Source organism: Rhea pennata, chromosome 4 (assembly GCF_028389875.1).
Source record: "Rhea pennata isolate bPtePen1 chromosome 4, bPtePen1.pri, whole genome shotgun sequence".
NCBI lineage: Eukaryota > Metazoa > Chordata > Aves > Rheiformes > Rheidae > Rhea > Rhea pennata.
This window is the reverse complement of record NC_084666.1, coordinates 74,366,847-74,385,140: the sequence shown is the minus strand read 5'-3', so window position 1 is coordinate 74,385,140 and position 18,294 is coordinate 74,366,847. Positions and strand designations below refer to the sequence as shown.

General features: G+C 38.6%; 1 protein-coding gene across 5 annotated transcripts in view; it reads right to left on the bottom strand.

Moving 5' to 3' along the window:
* The window catches only part of PTPN13 (protein tyrosine phosphatase non-receptor type 13), a 111,109-nt gene that overhangs the window by 74,379 nt on the left and 18,436 nt on the right, over positions 1–18,294 (bottom strand). For 3 of the 5 annotated variants that reach the window (XM_062574320.1, XM_062574321.1, XM_062574324.1), the window contains exons 3-6: positions 17,410–17,579; positions 8,210–8,275; positions 5,521–5,706; positions 2,643–2,736 (exon numbers count right to left, since the gene is read on the bottom strand). In XM_062574320.1, coding sequence (XP_062430304.1) covers positions 2,643–2,736; positions 5,521–5,706; positions 8,210–8,275; positions 17,410–17,579 — 516 coding nt within the window. Of the gene's footprint in view, positions 1–2,642; positions 2,737–5,520; positions 5,707–8,064; positions 8,123–8,209; positions 8,276–17,409; positions 17,580–18,294 lie in introns of those variants that run through there. The other 2 variants (XM_062574322.1, XM_062574323.1) reach the window with 2 other exon arrangements.

Genomic DNA, 18,294 nt, shown 5'->3' with positions numbered 1-18,294 from the left:
AGGAAGTCCCATGCAAAGCCAGAAGGCAAGCGAGCATGCAGCAGCCAGCCAAACATTCAGCTCCACAGAGCATCAGTGCTCAAAACACTGCATCTTAAGTGAACTTTGTTAGTTAAAATAAAAAGCAATGCCTTTTAACCATCTCAGAGGCACAGTCTTACATAGTAAATAATTCAAAGAAAGCAAGAATAAGAGGAAAGAGTATTCTGGCCATGACATTTTAGAAATAAAGTCAGAGGATGCAGTAAGAAAATGACAATTAGATCATCTGGTCTATACCCTGTAAATAAAAGGCATAATCCCCAGAGAATGTTTCAAATGTTAAACAGATATTATTCACCCTAGCACTAAGCCAGAAATCCATGGAGATACTGGCTAGAGCAACTGCAATCTCCAAAATTTAGTATAATCTAAACAAAAGGTTGTTGTTAAGACAGTTAAGACTTTGGGTACAAATATTACTTCTGGGGAAAAAAAGTCTGCTAAAAAGCTTATGCAGAAAATTGTGAGTGGGAAAACAAACAAGCCAAAGGAGAAAACCTCAAACCACACAAATACCTAAGGAAGAGGAAAAGTTAAAGATTTTCTAAGAAAAGGAAGAACAGAAGAATAAAAGATCTTTCAGCTGTACTGTTGAAGAGAAAAAAGAAAATTTAACAATGTTAATACAATGAGAACAGAGTTTAAACAGCTTGCAATAGCCTCGCATAGCCTTGCAACAGCTCCAAAGCTAACATTTTCAAAGCAGGGAATTTATGATGATGACGGGATCAAAAGTAGAATAGTTAATGGGAAGGTAAGTATGGAAACAACCAAGCTTTAGGTAAAAGCAGATTGTTAATGTGCTTAAATCCAGCTCTACAACACTACACAGCAAATTATTAATTAAATAGAAGATGCTAGGGATCCATTTGAAAAGCAAAAGCGAACTACAAGCTGAGGAACGTCAAAGAGCTTAGCACTGACACAAAAAAAGTGTTTAAAAAACCTGTGAATATGACTAAAATAGAAATTAGTAGGAACAAGGTTGAAGAGGAAATTATGAGTGCTTCAACTATCAAGAACAATAAGCTTCTGCAACAACCTTTATAGAACTGGGGGAAGGGAAAGGAATTAATTTAAAGGCAGAGCTTAAGTAGTTCATAAAAGAAGAACATGAGTTTGTTTACAAAGCTGATGAACTACATTCAGTCCCAAGTCCTGTATTTCTGGAGATTTTCCTATTGCTGCAGAAACATTTTGGAAAAGAAGAAAAAATTAAGACAAAAAGAAAGAAACCCTGAGGAGGCAGTCAAAACAGTGCATTTGTGCAGGAAGAAGAGAAGATAGCCTCTATCAGAAACTGTTCCTAAGCTCACTCTGCCATGTTAGGAGAACAGGCAATCAGTGATGTGCAACCCCAGTTTTTAAATGAAATAGTAGCCTGAACTAGGACCAGTTCTGAAGAAGTCAGTACATAAAGAAAAGCAATGCCTTTCCACAGTTGTGTCCAACTTTTGTAGTTTCTGTTGCCCTTGACAACTCTATTGCAATTCTCTGCACAGTTGCTTGTTTTTAGAAGATACAGAACTAAAAGACAGAAGTAGCTCAAGCACATCAGCAACATATTTTTGTTCCAAGTTTCTGGTAATAAATAGGTAGAGACAGAAAATATGAGGCTGCTGAAACCCCTGTGCCCCTAGCATTTATGGTGTTGAGTATTTGTGGGGGATGTCAGACACTGGTAATGAGATATGCCATCTACAGATGAGCAATTAAGGCAAGAAGGGTCTCTACTGATTATCATATCTCACAAAGGCTCAATAAGAGTGGTCCAAATGGTGCTTCACAAAATGCTCCTATTCCACCCCACACTTCTTCCAGAAAAAGATGAGACCAACCATTTGGAAGTACACTACCACTTGTCCCAGAAGCCTGACACAGAGCTGATTCTGCCACAGAGCTTAAGTGAGGACATCTAATAAAGTCTCGGCCAGCACTAGCTGTCATTCCTTATCACTGTACTCCTCTTTGTCTACAGTGAGATCATCGTCAGCCTGTCTTTGGAACAAGCTGTCTTCTCCACCCTCTCCCAGTTTCTTACTTTCCTGAGGTAATAGTATAACCCTGCCTTGCCTCCACATCCACCCCATGCACCAGCAGGACTGCAGAATTCTGACGGTGTACGCAATACCTGCTGTTATGGGAAGAAGAGAGGGAAGGGAAAAGCTTTGTGTGCAAAGATAGGAGTCCAGAGCTACCTGGAAAGCAGGAAAAGAGGCTGTGCCAAACAGGACTGTGAGGAGGTAAATCAGAGCCCACAAGAATGAGGGAAGTAAAAAAAGGCACTTCCTGCTTCTCTAGCTGACCCACCTTCAGCTGAAAATTTCCTTAGCCCAGAACAAAACTTCTGGCTGAGAACCTTAAATATTCATTCTTACCATCAGGATTGAACTTGAAGAGGATGTGTATTTTCCTGAAACAACTATTCTTACGTAACCATCATGCATGCTGAGCTAGATACTGAACCAATGTAAGAGTTCTGTGAACACCAGCAAGGGCTCCACTATTCAATTCCTTTGGCTGCAAAATTCCCCTAGCAAACTAGTTCTTCTACAGGGTTGTACTTACTACCATGACCCTTGCAGCAAGGAACCATTTACCTGTGGGGAGACCTTTTCCCCTTAATCTGTCCCGGATAGCCTGGCTCCTGTCTGGCTGCAGTTTTCTATCTCCATTGCAAGAAAGTTGATCCATCTGCAAAACAGACAGGAACACAAAGTCAAACACTAAAAGAGCTCACACCTGTTAAGTAAATGTACAACACAGGTTAGTACCAAACAAGTACATTCTGAATGGAAATTCAGAATATTAAAAAAAAAAAAAAAAAAGAGCGGGGGGTGAGGAAGGAATTACCTGTGAGAACTTCCCCTAGAACCATCCACATTTGTATTACCAATGCAACATTTTTCAGCATACGCTTGGTCTACCTTTTTCAAATAAATGTAAATTTAGTTCACATGCATATAACTTAAACATATCCTACTCTGGCAACAAATTAAAAAGAGAACAACACTTGAAAACTTTCCATGCTCCAGCGATGGAACATGATTGGTCTGAGAATTTTTCTACATAACGGGGAAAGCTATATTGTATGTATTTTAGACTGACAACTCACACAACTCATTACACCTGTAACAGCTTATGCATTTTTAAGAAGTCTTTTCTTTAGCTTCTCAGATGCATTCCTTCTTTGCGCATAAGACCTCACTATAGTCATTAGTAAATTTTAATTAATTTTTTTTAATCATTGCCTCCCTAACAAACTGACTTCACATATGCGATCATTCAAAGAGGAGCTTATTTGCTGTAACAAAGAATCTTTACTGAAGTCTTTTGACACAGTAAGAACCAGCATTACTTGTGCAATGTCTTAGTTGGGGGAGAGTAGAGGGGGAAAAAATCAAACAGCTTTCTATGCATCACAGACACAGTGCAACTCAATTATAACATTACAGAGATTGAATTAGTCTTGTGCTATATTACCTTTTATAAAACATATTAACACAATAAATTAAAATGTTAAATAGGACCTTTTACAGTGCTTTGTAGATCACCAAATGACCACTTGTAGAGCTAAGAAACATCTAGCACCCTGAAAGCCCAATCAGGATGAGGCACACAGGTCTTTTAAATAGGAAGCTGTATACTCTGCTTCTGTAAAAAAAAACAAGCTTACGTACTTTTATTATTATGTTAAAAAATCAGGTACACAGAACTAAACAATAAAAACTGCAGAAAGCAAAGCTAGCCAAGATGCAGGAAAACAAAGACGCTCAGCAACGTCACTGTTGTCCTGTCAACACTTGGTTCTACTCCTCCATTTTGTTCCTGTTGTCATAAACACTGCAAAACCAATGCAGTGACGTGTGTGACAACTTTAAAAAATAAAATGTTGACTGGCAGAGGAAATAGAAGAGAAAAGCAAAATTTTGGCATAATTGCCATTAGTTCTGCCCCTTCATTACTAAGATGATACAGAAGACATGACAGCTTAATGGATTCAGCACTTATCTGGACTTCAGTGTACACATTTGGGACTACTACTACCGTCTCTAGCTGTCCAGGCTAAATCGATCTGTCACACTAACCTCAGACTGCCTTTGAAAGCCTGCTGACAAGATGATGATAAAAAGCAGCAAATTTGCTAAGCAGTCAAGGCCATCAAGAACACAAAGACAAATGACACTTTCTTCATCACATCTGTTGTTTCTATAGCTCATGGCCTAATTCAAGGTCTGTTTTTTTAATTTTAAAAGCTTCAATGACTAAGGCCTTATAGGCCTCTATTTCATTGAATCAAAGACCAACTCCATTTGGCAAATGCAGAAGAGTCAAAATTTTACAGTGAGAACCTGACTGACAGACAGAACCTCGCAGAGATCAGATGACACTTTGTGGAGATCAGGCTCAGAGCTGTTTCTGGAGGCCTGTCAGCATCAGGTTCTGCTGAGTATTAGATAAAGATAGAAACCTATCTTGTACAGGGATTTTCAAACCAGATTTAGGAAGAATCTATCTAAGAATTAAATAATAACAACATTTTTAAGAGTTCCAATCAAACAATTTTTTTTGGTCACAGTTATGCATCTCCAGACACCAATTTGCATCAGCAGAATCCCTATAAGATCTGACGAGTTTCAGCAGCATAAAACAAGATAAAACTTACTACCATCAAGGGATATAATCCCAGCAAAAATACACTGCTTGGCATCTGTTGTAAGTATAACTAGAACACAGGAAAGAAATATTAGCCAAAGAGCAATCGAACAAGATTGAAAATTTGTGATCTTCATTTCTATTCAGAGCTTGAAATCATTTGGCTGTTCTCTAATTCAATGTTGTAATATTGCAGGTGAAGGGATAGGTTGCCTGTCAGGAATGGTAACCTTGTGAGACGAGTTAAATTGTTTTTAGGAGTGGAAGAAACTACATTAACACATTTGTCATCATTAGACAATCAAGTCCTCCACAGTAACCATATCCAACAGCTGGACAGAACCGCAGGAGAACTGGCATGCTGACTAAAAAAGTCCCTCTTCCTGTTAATAAGCAACTCCCCAAAAGTAAAATGTAATTTTTTAAAAAAGAAAAAAGTTACAACAATCATTTTTGAAACATTTTGAACAGTTATAGGTCTGAGGCTTGCCCTGAGTTGATCTTCCTTTTTTTTTTCCTCCTCCCCTGTTTTTTCTCATTTTCGTTCCAGTGAAGATAACCATTACTGAAAAAGACCCTGTTCAAGAACAGCAAATGTGAATGACTCCAGGAGGAGCTGTCAAGTACACAAATCCTCACCAGTGTGAGAGAAGCAATTCTTTCCTCCTAGAATTTCAGAATTTTTCCTTTTGATACTCCCCCATCATCAAATTTTCAGCAAAGAAAAACAACAGGAAGAATGGCTGAAGATTGACTCTGAATTAGCATCTCTGTTCTCTCCTGCTTATCTCCATTATTGCTCAACTGCTTATAAACACTTACCCCAGACAGGCTTCCCAGAACCAGTTTAACCAACTGTTTCACGTATGAGAACGAAGGGGCGCAGTTACTGTTCCTTATGTGCGCACTGCAAGCATCCAGAACAGTCCGTACAGATACACGGGCATAAATGACATCTTCGCACATACCAAGGAGTATGCTGTTGAGATGATCTCCAAGTTTGATAGGCTAATTATAAACAGAAACAGGAGGAGGGGAAGAATCAGTTTTAACAGTGATGCAAAGAACATAGAAATAAAACACACTCAACATTGTAAAACGACTGCTCGTAAGACTTGTTGTCTACATTATCAGAATGTCTATATGAAAGCCATCTTCTAGGTGGTGAAAAATAGTTAGGTCTGCAGACAGGGATTCAGGATCTAGACTGAGTTCCTGTTCTACAACAATCAGGTCCAAACCAGTTGCCCGTTGCCTGATCTGCAAGGCCAGCACAGCAACTCCTGCCTTTCTCAAGGACTTAATGACTAGTGAAAAGGTTTGGAGGGGATTTTCTATGTTGTTTTTAAACATTCTGTCGGTCACAACATAGAATTCCATCTTAATTACAATATTTTGGGATTTGGTAACTTCTGTCTGCAAAGCTTATTTTTTCCAATTCCTCACTTACAAAGATTTCACTGAAACCAGATTGGCAATCGCGAGGTCGAGTGAAGTCATCAAACATCGTTAACAAAGAAGTAAGAACAAAAGCAGCAGAATAACTGGTTAAGGAAGTAAAGCTTTGTACTGTACAGGACAACGTCCGTACAGCTGAAACAATCGAGGTTTAATTCTCTTCTCCCCATTCAGTCAGTCGAGCACAGTCTAAGTTGAATAACTCTCCCCAGGGTATGCAATAGTCAGCAATAATGCCTGTTTTCAGATGCTGCAAGCACCCGGACTTCAGCTTTCTGCTTTGCAACTCTCCCAAAGCATGTAGTTAGCTACAAACTACAAGCCCTGCTCTGCATTTCTCCTTGTGGAGAAATTAATATATTTTTGAAATCATATCTTAACATCAAGAATGATAAAATCCAGAAACATACCATTCAGGACCACCCTGATTTAATTAATATGGGCTTTTCCCATATATACATCCATGACTACTGCTTCTTCTCCCTATTCATATAAATCACTCTGACATTCAACTAGATGCATAGCACAGTAGTAATTCATCAACCAAGATAGGCAATCAAGGATTAAAAAAAAATAATAAAATAAAACTGAAAAACAAAAAAAATCCATAACATTAATAAATAAAATAAAGAATCAACAGTAAAGATATTAATATTTTAAAAGTAAATTTAATGGAAAGCTTCCTCTTGGCATGCTTGATGAGTGCTAGTGGCTAAGCCAAAATTGTATGTACAAAAATGTAGTAATAAGGAAAAGTCCTCTCTTTCAAGATGACAGGACAAGTAATTTTGTGTTGGAAGTTTTTAGTGGGCTGGAGCCTTTTTGAAGTAGGTCATCTGCTAGAAGTCATATGTGACGAAAACCTCTGCAGTGCTTTCATTATGCCCTTTGCTGGTTCCTACATCTCTGAGACAGTCAGACACCACAGTTTTCTACACCTTGTCTCTGCATTTCAGCAATTTTTTTGTAGACATAAAATAACATTTCAGCTACTTCTGAGATAAAATGAAAACTGCAACCCCTACCTTATGCTTTTGATTTTATAAAATAATCTTTTCTCTACACATGCATTTGCATGTTGCAAAGATAAGAGAAAATATTAAGATCATATAGAGCAATACTAAAGCTGTAGCTTTGCAAGCTATATAGCTCCATAAGCTATGTAACTTCACTACAGCTCATTAACTCATGTGCCCAGTGGCACAGGTGGGAGACATCCATTCTTTTGAAAAGTGCCATATGAGTTGCCCAAAACCACTTTGCTCAGTAGGTTGACAGAAATGCAGGTATAAAACAATAGACTCTCTTCAGGACATCGAAAGATTGAGACCATCCCTAGAACAAGACCACAAAACCAGCATCTGTTTTATCAAAACTCCATCTCCCTCTGCTGTACAGAGCCACAGCAAAACACTGGATATTCCAGAAACTCACCCTGCCAGTTTGGGCTACTCACCAAGTCTTTGTGCCATCACCAGCATTTCCTGTTCACTTCATCAGATGTCTGACATGGCAGGGGAGAAGCAAGACCTGGCAGGTTTGGGGCACATCTGCCCCACTTGGAACCCCTTCCACCCCACCCTTGGGTGAGCTCTACATACTCTTTCTTGGCCATTGTGTAATGTAAGCATCTGCAAATGCCAATTCCAGACTCACAGAAATTAATGGCAGCATAAAGAGTAAGCTGTTTTATTATGAGTAAAGCAACAATGTTACCTAAACATTTGTTTTTATATAAGCCTAAAGTAGAAAATTCATTTTCTGCTTTGTCAACAGCTTAAAATTTTGTCTTGCAGCCTGTGACACTAAAGGATAGACTAACTCAGATATCTCCATGGAAACTATATAAACCCAATAATAATAGGCTACATTTTTTTAAAAATAAAAAACGCTAAACCATCAGAATACCTCAAGAAAAAGCTCCAAGCACAGGAAAGAAATCATGTTCTTCAGCATCCCAGGAGGATACTCTGCCCTGCTGATTCAAATGTAGCAGCAGTCACATCAGCTAATCTGAAGTTCTATCACTAAACCAAATCAAATCAAAACTTACTTGGCTTTGAGGAACTTCATGGTCAGCTCCCCAAAAAAGTGTCATACCAAGAGAATAAATATGGATCTGTAACAAAACGTAAGACATTTGTCAACTCATTGAACAGGATTAAATATGCAAAGCAGCCCTTTACAACAGAGCAGCTAACTCAATATCATTTTGCCTAGATATATTCTCAGCCATTAAGCTGAGTAGTCTTCTCTTTCAAATTTTTCTTCTACTTTGTCATGAGAGCTAGAGAAGCAAATCCTACCGAGTCAAAAGGTACTGCATCTCATTACTGCCTTTAATTTTTCTGCTCAATTTTTAATCTTCATTTTCTGTTAAAGTCAGTTGTAGATGTAATCCATCTGATTAACAGTCTGTATAGGGCACAGACCACAGAGCTCCTTAAAATTTTAGTCTGAAGGCAAGGTAGACCTTAGCAGGACTTAAACACTGAGCTACATTGTCAAGAGATTTCTGAGACTGGAGTCAAAAGGGGAAAAAAATGCAATGAATATAAAAATAACAGATGCAAAGTATGAAGCAGTCATCTTAACATATCATCAATATTTTAAGGTACATACGCATTATATATTACATGTAGAATTAAAACTAATATCAACATTAAAGATATATTAATGTATCTTAAACCTATTATGTCCAATAAAGAACAGAATACAACCTTCAAATACCGTAGAATTAAGAGCACAACAAACACAGCCCCGATAGGTCACTGTAACAATAACAACACACAGATAGATAACAACTGAAGAAAGTAGTACATATTTTTACCAGAGTGTGTTAGGTAACATACACCAGCGATGGCTCTTTCTACCAAGTTAACACTGAGTTAATACTACTTGTATTTGTGCAACTTAAAGCAACAAGTTTACAAATTACATTAACAAAAATTACAGGAATAACAATAAATTATAAGTAATTCAGTTAAGTGGAACGTTTTCCTTTCAGTTGAGGAACAGGCTGGCTTAAGTCCCAGCTATATAAATTGATGGCAAGCTCTGTTCAGGCTTAAGTACTCCCCATACAGCTTTTAAAGCTGAGAATAAATTGAGTGTGCAAAGGTAATTGATGGACTGAACAAATCCTGTGAAGTGAAGACAAATTCTTCTTTTTCCTGTATTACATATGCAGAGTCGTTAGAAGTTGAAAATGAAAATGAGATATAATTCATCTCTGCACTTAAAACTTCTAAAGTCTACCGAAGCCAAGAAGATATATTCTAGAAGATTCAGAAAAAGAATAAAGCATAAACATATTTGCTTTCAGACCAGATTGCATGAAAGACATTATGTCAAAACTACAGTTATTACACTGCACAGGAATATGTAAATATGACATATTCCTATTATGTGTTGTCTTGAATTACCAAATTGGAAGAACTGCACCAAAAGATAAAAAAAACTCTTTGGTGACCCACATAAAAACACCATGCCATTTAGCCTATATTCAAAACAAGGGACTGAAAGGCAAAAATCATCACTTTCATTTATTGTCAAGTATTAGTTTAGTCATCCTGCAAGTAGCTCTCTGAGGTCCAGTTATGCTGTGCAGAAGGACGTACCCTTAATTGCTAACAAAAGAAAGAAAAAGAGAGGAGGGAAAAAAGAAAAAAGAAAAATACTATTTCCTGATACGTTTCAAACAATCCAAAATGGTTGGAAAGCCAAAAACACCTACACAATTATACTGTCAAACAATCTATGAAAAGTTGTGTCTCTCATCTTGTTTCCTATAGAAAACAGGTAGAGCACGTCCTTCAGTTCAGGGTCATCTTTTCCTCTTCTTTTGCAAGTACTGCACCTTTGTGTTTAAAGTCATTAAATATATTAACATATTTATGTATTTAATATGTTCAAGGTATATTATTTATGTATTCAGAAGAGCAGTAACAGCTCTATGACAGCGTAAGGAAGCAATTGCTAGGTACACTGAAAGTCAATTTGTTACCAAAAACTACTTTTAATTCAATGTGCTTTATTCATACAACATTGGAATTAAATATACTCAGAGAAGCAGAGAAGCACTCCATCCTAGACTTCTGCCACTTAATTGTAAGGGATGGTCTCTCTCTAACACAGCCTATGAGTCAGAGCAAGACACGAAAGATTCCATCAGCATATGGCTGTGACCCATGAGATACTGCCAACATGCGCTTACTCACTGGGACAGTTCAGTGCATCTGGCTGACAAACACTGAAGACAGAAGAACGGGATCAGTTTGTCTGTATCTGGACAGAAGTGTGCGAGGTGGTTGTTCAGACAGAGGAAAATAGAGAGACATCATAATTTTTATTTGTGACAAAGCTGGTGCAGACGAGGAAAAATTTCTTTGTAATTGTGCTCAAAGGGGAAACTAAGGAGACAAATTGTGCGCCAATAGCAGTCTTGTACTTGGGAGCTGTTGAGACAGAGTCTTAACGCCAGATGCAGGTCTGCGGCCAGCACTGTGCGCAGACCATGGGCTCACCCACCAGCCCCTTCTCACAGCGCAGAAACACTGGCCACTGCTGTAAGTCTCTGTTCCCTGAGAAAGGCAGCATAGGACAGAAGCCATAGAGAAGCATTAAGGGTTCCCCATTAGTACCAGTGCCCTGCTCATCCAGAACCTTTCAAATACTGAGCCAGTACTTCTGTATGTATTACCAGTAGCTTTCAAGTGAAATGGTGGGAAATCTTCCTTACGCATCCAGATAAAACAGCTACACAGAAAAAGGTAAATATACTTTCAGAGTAAAAAAAAAAGTCTCTTAAACTGCATCTAAAAAGTCTATTACTAAAATTCTCAAACTTCAACATAATAGAAGATACTTCCAAAACAGACAAGTGTGTCATCCTCAGCAAAAGGATTGCTATTATTATTGCAGAACTGTGTAACGAGATCTCTAAACCATGAGTTCTAAAAACATGCTGGCTTACTAATTTATCCAAAAACAGCTTTCAAAATAAAAGCGAAATGAAGCATCCTATGATGTGGCTGTCCATCATATTTCAAGTTTTACTTATTGAGGTCTTGGAATATAGCATTTCATAGCAAGTTGCAAGCCACTATTAAATATAAAGCAAAGAGGTATCCACTACATACACATTAAATGCATTTTTAGATTTTGAATGCCTACACTCACTCACTCTTCATCCAGCTCACTCTTAATTCATACACCTTAACTTAAAAACAGATAAATAGTTACACTGCTGCTATGCTTGTAACTAAATTCATTTCTGGAGTTCATCATTCATTATTATTTTGAATGATTTGCTTACTGTATTTCCAATAAGCTTTCAACTACATTCGACTTGTTTTGTATTCCAGTTCACTGAATGTCATGGAATCAAGGGTACGCACTGACTATCAGTTTGTCTAAGATTTATGACTGAATGCACTGTTTCTTTGGGTGAGCAGAAAAGAAGTCATAACTTGGAGAAAAATGCAACCCTGTCACTGTCTGTTAAGAGGCCATAACAAACAGGAGTTTGTTCTGCTTTCAGCAGCTTCCAGACATGGTCTGATTTCAGAACAAGAGCTAAACAGAAAATACTCAAGATTTCCATTGAATGAGTTTAGCAAACTACAGTGAGATCTAATAAATCAAAAAAAAAAAATGAAGTGTAAATGAGGTAACGCTTAATGTAATCAACATGTGCAAAGACAGACCTAAAAACACAAACTGAATAAAACAAGTCAAATAGTGTACTGTTCTACATCCAGTTTAACCTAAATGCAAGGGGAAAAAAACAGAAAAAAAGGATGCATAGGTAAGTTACTTATTGGTTCTAATAACTTTTATTTAAAGTTATAACAGGACAAAACATTTCATAAAAAGCAATGGAAAGAAAAAGAAATCACTATTTAGAGGTCTGATTTTATGCCAATATTAACATTTGCTTATTTTTGCTAGGTTATTCTCCCAAATTCAGTTGTTTCCTATTGTTTCATTCTTGAACTACTTAACCAGTATCTCTTTAGAGTGGTGCATTTTACCTCAAAGAATTTTCTTCCATTACAGCTAGCACCTCCCTTCCATACAAATAAGGAAACAAAGCCAAGAGAATCAACATGGTGGAAGCATTTCACAGAAATGTATTATAATGAGTAGCCCCCAACCCAGAAGTTATAGCTGATCCCTCAATTCTAATATTGCCACTATGTCCAATTAAATTTCAATTTATGGTTGGGTGGAGTTCTTCTTTTCAATCCTGCCTCTCTCCTAAAGAGATATTACTTCCTATAGCTCTAAAGAAAAGCCTGAAAAATGATCCAATGAAATGTGACTCAAGTCACATGTCCCTAAACTCAGAAAGAAGATGGAAAAGGGGATGATCCAAACTGGTCTATTTTTAAAAAGTTTTGTGATGTTTAGCTTGAGACATGGACTCTACCTCCCCAAAATACCAATATGTGGAGCTGCCCTCTTATCTAACCAACAACTGTGGATTTTAACCAAACCAAAGAAATAAAAAAAGAAAAAAAAAAAATAATGACAGACAGAACACTACTTTTCAAACAGCAATAGGCACCCACTCTGAATTCTCATGATCACAGAATCACAGAATGCGTAAGGTTGGAATGGACCTCTGGAGATCATCTAGTCCAGCCTCCCTGCTCAGTAGGGTCACCTACAGCATGGTAGATAGGGTTGCGTCCAGGCGGGCCTTGAAGATCTCCAGAGAAGGAGACTCCACAACCTCTCTGGGCAACCTGGTCCAGGGCTCCGTCACTCTCGCAAGGAAGAAATTCCCCCTCACCTTCAGGTGGAACTGCCTGTGCTTCAGTTTCTGCCCATTGCCTCTTGTCCTGTCACACAGGACAACTGAAAAGAGTTTGTCCTCGTCCCCTTGACGCCCTCCCTTCAGGTACTTGTACACACTGATAAGATCCCCCCTCAGTCTTCTCTTCCCCAGGCTGAAGAGGCCCAGCTCTCACAGCCGTTCCTCACAGGGCAGGTGCTCCAGCCCTCTGATCATCTCCGTAGCCCTACGTCGGACTCTCTCCAGTAGCTCCAGGTCTCTCCTGTACTGGGGAGCCCACAACTGGACACAGTACTCGAGATGAGGCCTCCCCAGGGCTGAGGAGAGGGGCAGGATCACCTCCCTCCACCTGCTGGCAACACTCTTCCTAATACACTCCAAGATACCATTGACTTTCTTGGCCACAAGGGCACATTGCTGGCTCATGGTCAACTTGTCGTCCACTAGCACTCCCAGGTCCTTCTCTGCAGAGCTGCTCTCCACAAGGTCAGCTCCCAGCCTGTACTGGTGCACAGGGTTATTTTCCTCTAGGTGCAGGACTCTGCACTTCCCTTGTTGAACCTCATGAGGTTCCTCTCTGCCCAGCTCTCCAGCCTGTCCAGGGCTCTCTGAATGGCAGCACAGCCCTCAGCTGTCTCAGCCACTCCTCCCAGCTTGGCAGCATCATCAAACTTGCGGAGGAAGCACTTCTTCCCTTTGTCCAGGTCAGCGATGAAAAAGTTGAACAGGATGGGACCCAGTACTGAGCCTTGGGGAACTCCACTAGCTGCAGGCCTCCAACTGGACTCCATGCCACTGATGACGACCCTCTGGGCTCTGCCTTTCAGCCAGTTCTTAATCCATCTCACTGTCCACTCGTCTAACCCACACTTCCTGAGCTTCTCTAGCAGATGTTAGGGGAGACAGTGTCCAAAGCCTTGCTGAAGTCAAGGTACACAACATCCACTGCTCTCCCCTCAGCTACCCAGCCACTCATTCCATCACAGAAGGCTCTCAGGTTGGTTAAGCAGGATTTCCCGTTGGTGAAGCCATGCTGGCTACTCCTGATCACCTTCTTTTCCTCCACATGTCTGGAGATGACATCCAGAATGAGTTGCTCCATCACCTTTCCAGGGATGGAGGTGAGGCTGACCGGCCTATAGTTGCCTGGGTCCTCCTTCTTGCCCTTTTGGGGGACTGGAGTGACATTGGCTTTCTTCCAGTCCTCAGGCACCTCTCCAGTTCTCCAGGACCTTTCAAAGATGATGGAGAGCAGCCTGGTAACAACATCTGCCAGCTCCCTCAGTACCCCATGATGATAATCATTGCTTCCTTTAAAAGGGTGCAAGAATCTTCATTGGCAACTCTTAGCACTTAGAAATCCACAAAAAATATCCCTCTACTTTTTGGTAAGGTTTATTCTTTCACAGAAGGTTTTTGAGGCCTTTTATGCTACTATTTCCATAGAAGAGATGTTCTGAAATTGCAGTTTCACAAAAAGCTGCTTAGAATGATTTAGACTGATACAGAAAGCTCTTAAACTAGTGTTTAGAGATTCAAATATACTTAATCATGAGACATGGCAAAACCTCGATTTGTCATATTGTAACCTCATGTAACCTCAATTTTAGCGATTTCCAATAATGATAGCAAATATGAGGCATTCTATTTGACAGCTTTGAATTGGGCTGCTGGTCTTGATGCTTGGCAAATGCCAAGAAGGAGAATATTGCAAAAGGGTTTTTTGGAAGAAGAATACACTAGAACCAATGGTCAATCTTAGTTTTACTAATTTCACATAATTTGCCAGGACCCTGAATCTACAAAAATGAAGTATTTCTGAAGAAATGTCATGTAGCAGATAGGGTATTTTTCCTTTAAAATGTCCTCCACAGAAAACTCACGTACTACCTTTACTACAGACTACTGACGTGTAAATTATTTCTGCACACCCTGGATTTCAACAGTTTAAAACTAATAAAGCTGCACATCAGCTTTGCAGCTTGAGAAGTTATCTATGTAAGTATTGTAAATTTGGAATTGAACAGAACTAGGTATGACTTTGTTTTAAAAATGAAGTGATGTAATGGCAGGCCTATAACCTCATAACTTATTTGCGGTTAGGAGCAGTAGGTTTGCAAGATTTTGCAGCCCATGTTCTGACTAGTCCTAAAAAAAACAGACACAGTTAATCACACTCCTGTCCTTTCTTTTTTTTTTGGATAACCATTCCCAAAGAAAATTGTTATGTACCATTGCAATAGTTAAAACACCACACACTTAAATTCTTCTTATGGGATATAGACATCTAAGAACTCAAGTAGACATTTCACACACATGAGTGTGGGAGGAGTAATTCACAGATCCCATTGGTAAGTTAAGGCTCTCCTTCACTGCACACAGACATGACTACTGCACTGGAAACAGCCACCTGAGTTAAGGTTTTGAATAGAGAACAAGAATGGTGGCAGCAATTTTTCTTCAAATATTCTTGTACCATACTAATGTATCACAGTGGTTCTTTTTTTTTTCTGCTGCATGCAATATACATGCAAAATCAAGTACTGCTCAACCAAAAAAAAAAGTTAATTCATTTCAAGCTCAAAGCCTAAAGTGTCGATATAATGTTAAAGCCAAATGACACAAGTGAAAGGGTTTGATTCAGTTTATATCTGACTGTATGCATAATTTATGTAAAGCCAAAGCAACATGCAGAAATGCATTTCAACATGCAATCATTTCCCAAGGAATAGAGCAATACTCTTGCTGCAGTCTAGAGTCACAATTTTGTCACCATCTTCCAGTCAGTAAAGTTATACTGATGATATGATTCACACAGCCCTAATCAGAGAGGATTGATTAGCATTGCATAAGCAGACAAACACTAGTATTCAGTCACCACGTTATGCTCTGTGTCAGGCCACAGAGGTTCCTCTTAGTGCTTCCTCTCTACACGATAAAGAAACAGCACAGCATCGCTTTTAAGATTAACAGTTCTCTAACTTCTTACCAAAAAGGGTAAGGTATTGAATGAACACTGGCACAGAACAAAGAATGCAATCAACCTGGAAGAAAAAGATTTGGTTTGCTCACAAATTCGCCATTTGAAAACTTTTTTCTGATCTTTTTTAGGGCACATTTTGTATCTTAATTCTAGAGCTGGCACTGGAGACAGTGTCAATATCTTCAGAGTTGTCTCTACTGATAGGATTGAAACAACAATTCTAATACTATGACTGCAAAATCTGGCAGCTGCAGCCTGCTTTAGTGGTTCTGAATCTTGCATTGATGCCACTGTTATTTTTACTAGTTCTATTCAAACCTTCATTCCAGGTCTCCCCGATTGCTTAGTCCTGTCACAGATCAGATTATAAATGTGCTTTAATCTATGATTAATTTCAGCTATGCTGTAGGGCAAAAAGGAGATCTAAAGGCCTATAAACTAAAGAAACGATAATTTTCAGTAGTTATTTATTTGATACGGTCCCTAAAAACCCTGACTATGCACAAGGTTCAGACAAAAAACCCAAAACACCAACACCCTGCATGCACAAAATATTCAACACACAAATGTGTTTTGACAGTCTTTATCCACATAACAGTAATTAATGCCAGTAGCAGTTTCCTCTGGAGTAAGAGTATGTTGCTCTTCTTCCTGCAGCGCTGCCAAACGTTACAATTGTTCTCAACTTACAACAACGCTGGCTGCAGCTAGCTTCCTTCTCTAGGGATTATTGATCCAGAGAAGACAAGGAGATGGAAGTACAGCTCAGTTTACTTCTAATTCCTACATCTAAATACCTTTGACTAGGCCAAGAGGATAGTTTTCTAGGGAAAGTATTACCATTGGCAACAAATGATAGGAAAACGTCAGAGAAGTTAGTAATTTTGACTGAGTGTATCAATGACCTGGAACAGATCACATACACAAACCTTGCTTTCTTGAACATCTACCCTTGGGGAAGCAGAGAAAAAGGAAGCTGGAAAGGAACAATTTTGCACACAACCAAAAATATTAAGTAAAACAAAAAAAGTTTTCTTTATGTCCAAGAGGAAAAAATCCCGTTTTTTGAAGTCCTGCCTTGCTTGAGTAACTGCTTTAACTCCCAAATGTTTTTTTTTGTCTTAAAAATGTTGACGTTACTAGAATCTTTTAGAAAAGCAAGGTAATGTTGCTTATTACTAGTAAGCCACTCAATGCAGCCACTGCTCAAACATGACTATTACTAGAACAAACGTAACAGGGACATGCATGCAGACAGCTCTTCATAGGCACATATAACCACAACCATTATTCCGCTTTTATGAACAAATAAAAAACTAAGAATATCCATTTCCTCCCACAAAACAAATCAACAATTAATGACAGAAATCGAAAAGTCTGGGGAGACTAAAAGAACAGTTTAAAGCTACTTTGTGAATTATCAATAACAAAAAAAACCAAATAGTCTTCAATAGAAGAGACACTGCACCTTTTCAGCATCTGCAAGAGAAGATAGTGACTGGTTTTGCAGAACCTCTGGTGCTGTGAATGCTCGCAGGTCTTGTTGGGAAAAATTTTCATCTGTAAATGATACACTGCCAGATGGAAGCAGCAGCAGAGACCATGGAGAAATGATGAATCCCAGAGCAGTAGGATCAGCTGTATTTGAAAGAAAAAAAGTGATACGAAATTAAAAAAAGTAGTAGGTGTTACCGAAACAAAGAATTTGAGAGAAATTTTCTTAAGGATTCATTCATAAAAAGTATGTAAGATGGACTTGAATTCTAACATGTCTTATTTACAACTTCCATAACAAAATAAAAGAAATACAAAGTAGTTCACCAGAGTTTATCAGTAAAGACGAACATAACAGAATAGCTTGTATCGAAGAGATCATTTCTCACCAGGGGATGGCAGAGTATGAAAGTACGTGGAAAAAATAGTCAGTGCTGGTATATACAAGAAATTAAACAAACAAAAAAACCTCATTGGTATTTCACATTAAGTATTTATCAAAACTCTTTGGTTAATATAAATCACTATATCAAAGAGTGCATACAATGCCCCCACTCAATACCAAAACTCATTTAGTAACAGGCAGTCTTTACCAGTTTTAAGGTCAATCTAGGAATTCTTTTTCCATCAAGGCTGCAAATGCAAACTTATCACAATACGATTTTCAGTTTACTTTTAATTCAGTGTCTATATATGTTTCAAGACTGTTTTAAGACTTCTCATCATTAACTGCTAGATGTTATTTGCTCAAAGACATGCTTAATACCAGCCTATATAGTATTAATGGAACGGAGCTATGCTCTCTTTTTCCATCTGTTGTGCTTCATAATCACAACAGCAACTCCAATTTTAATCACAG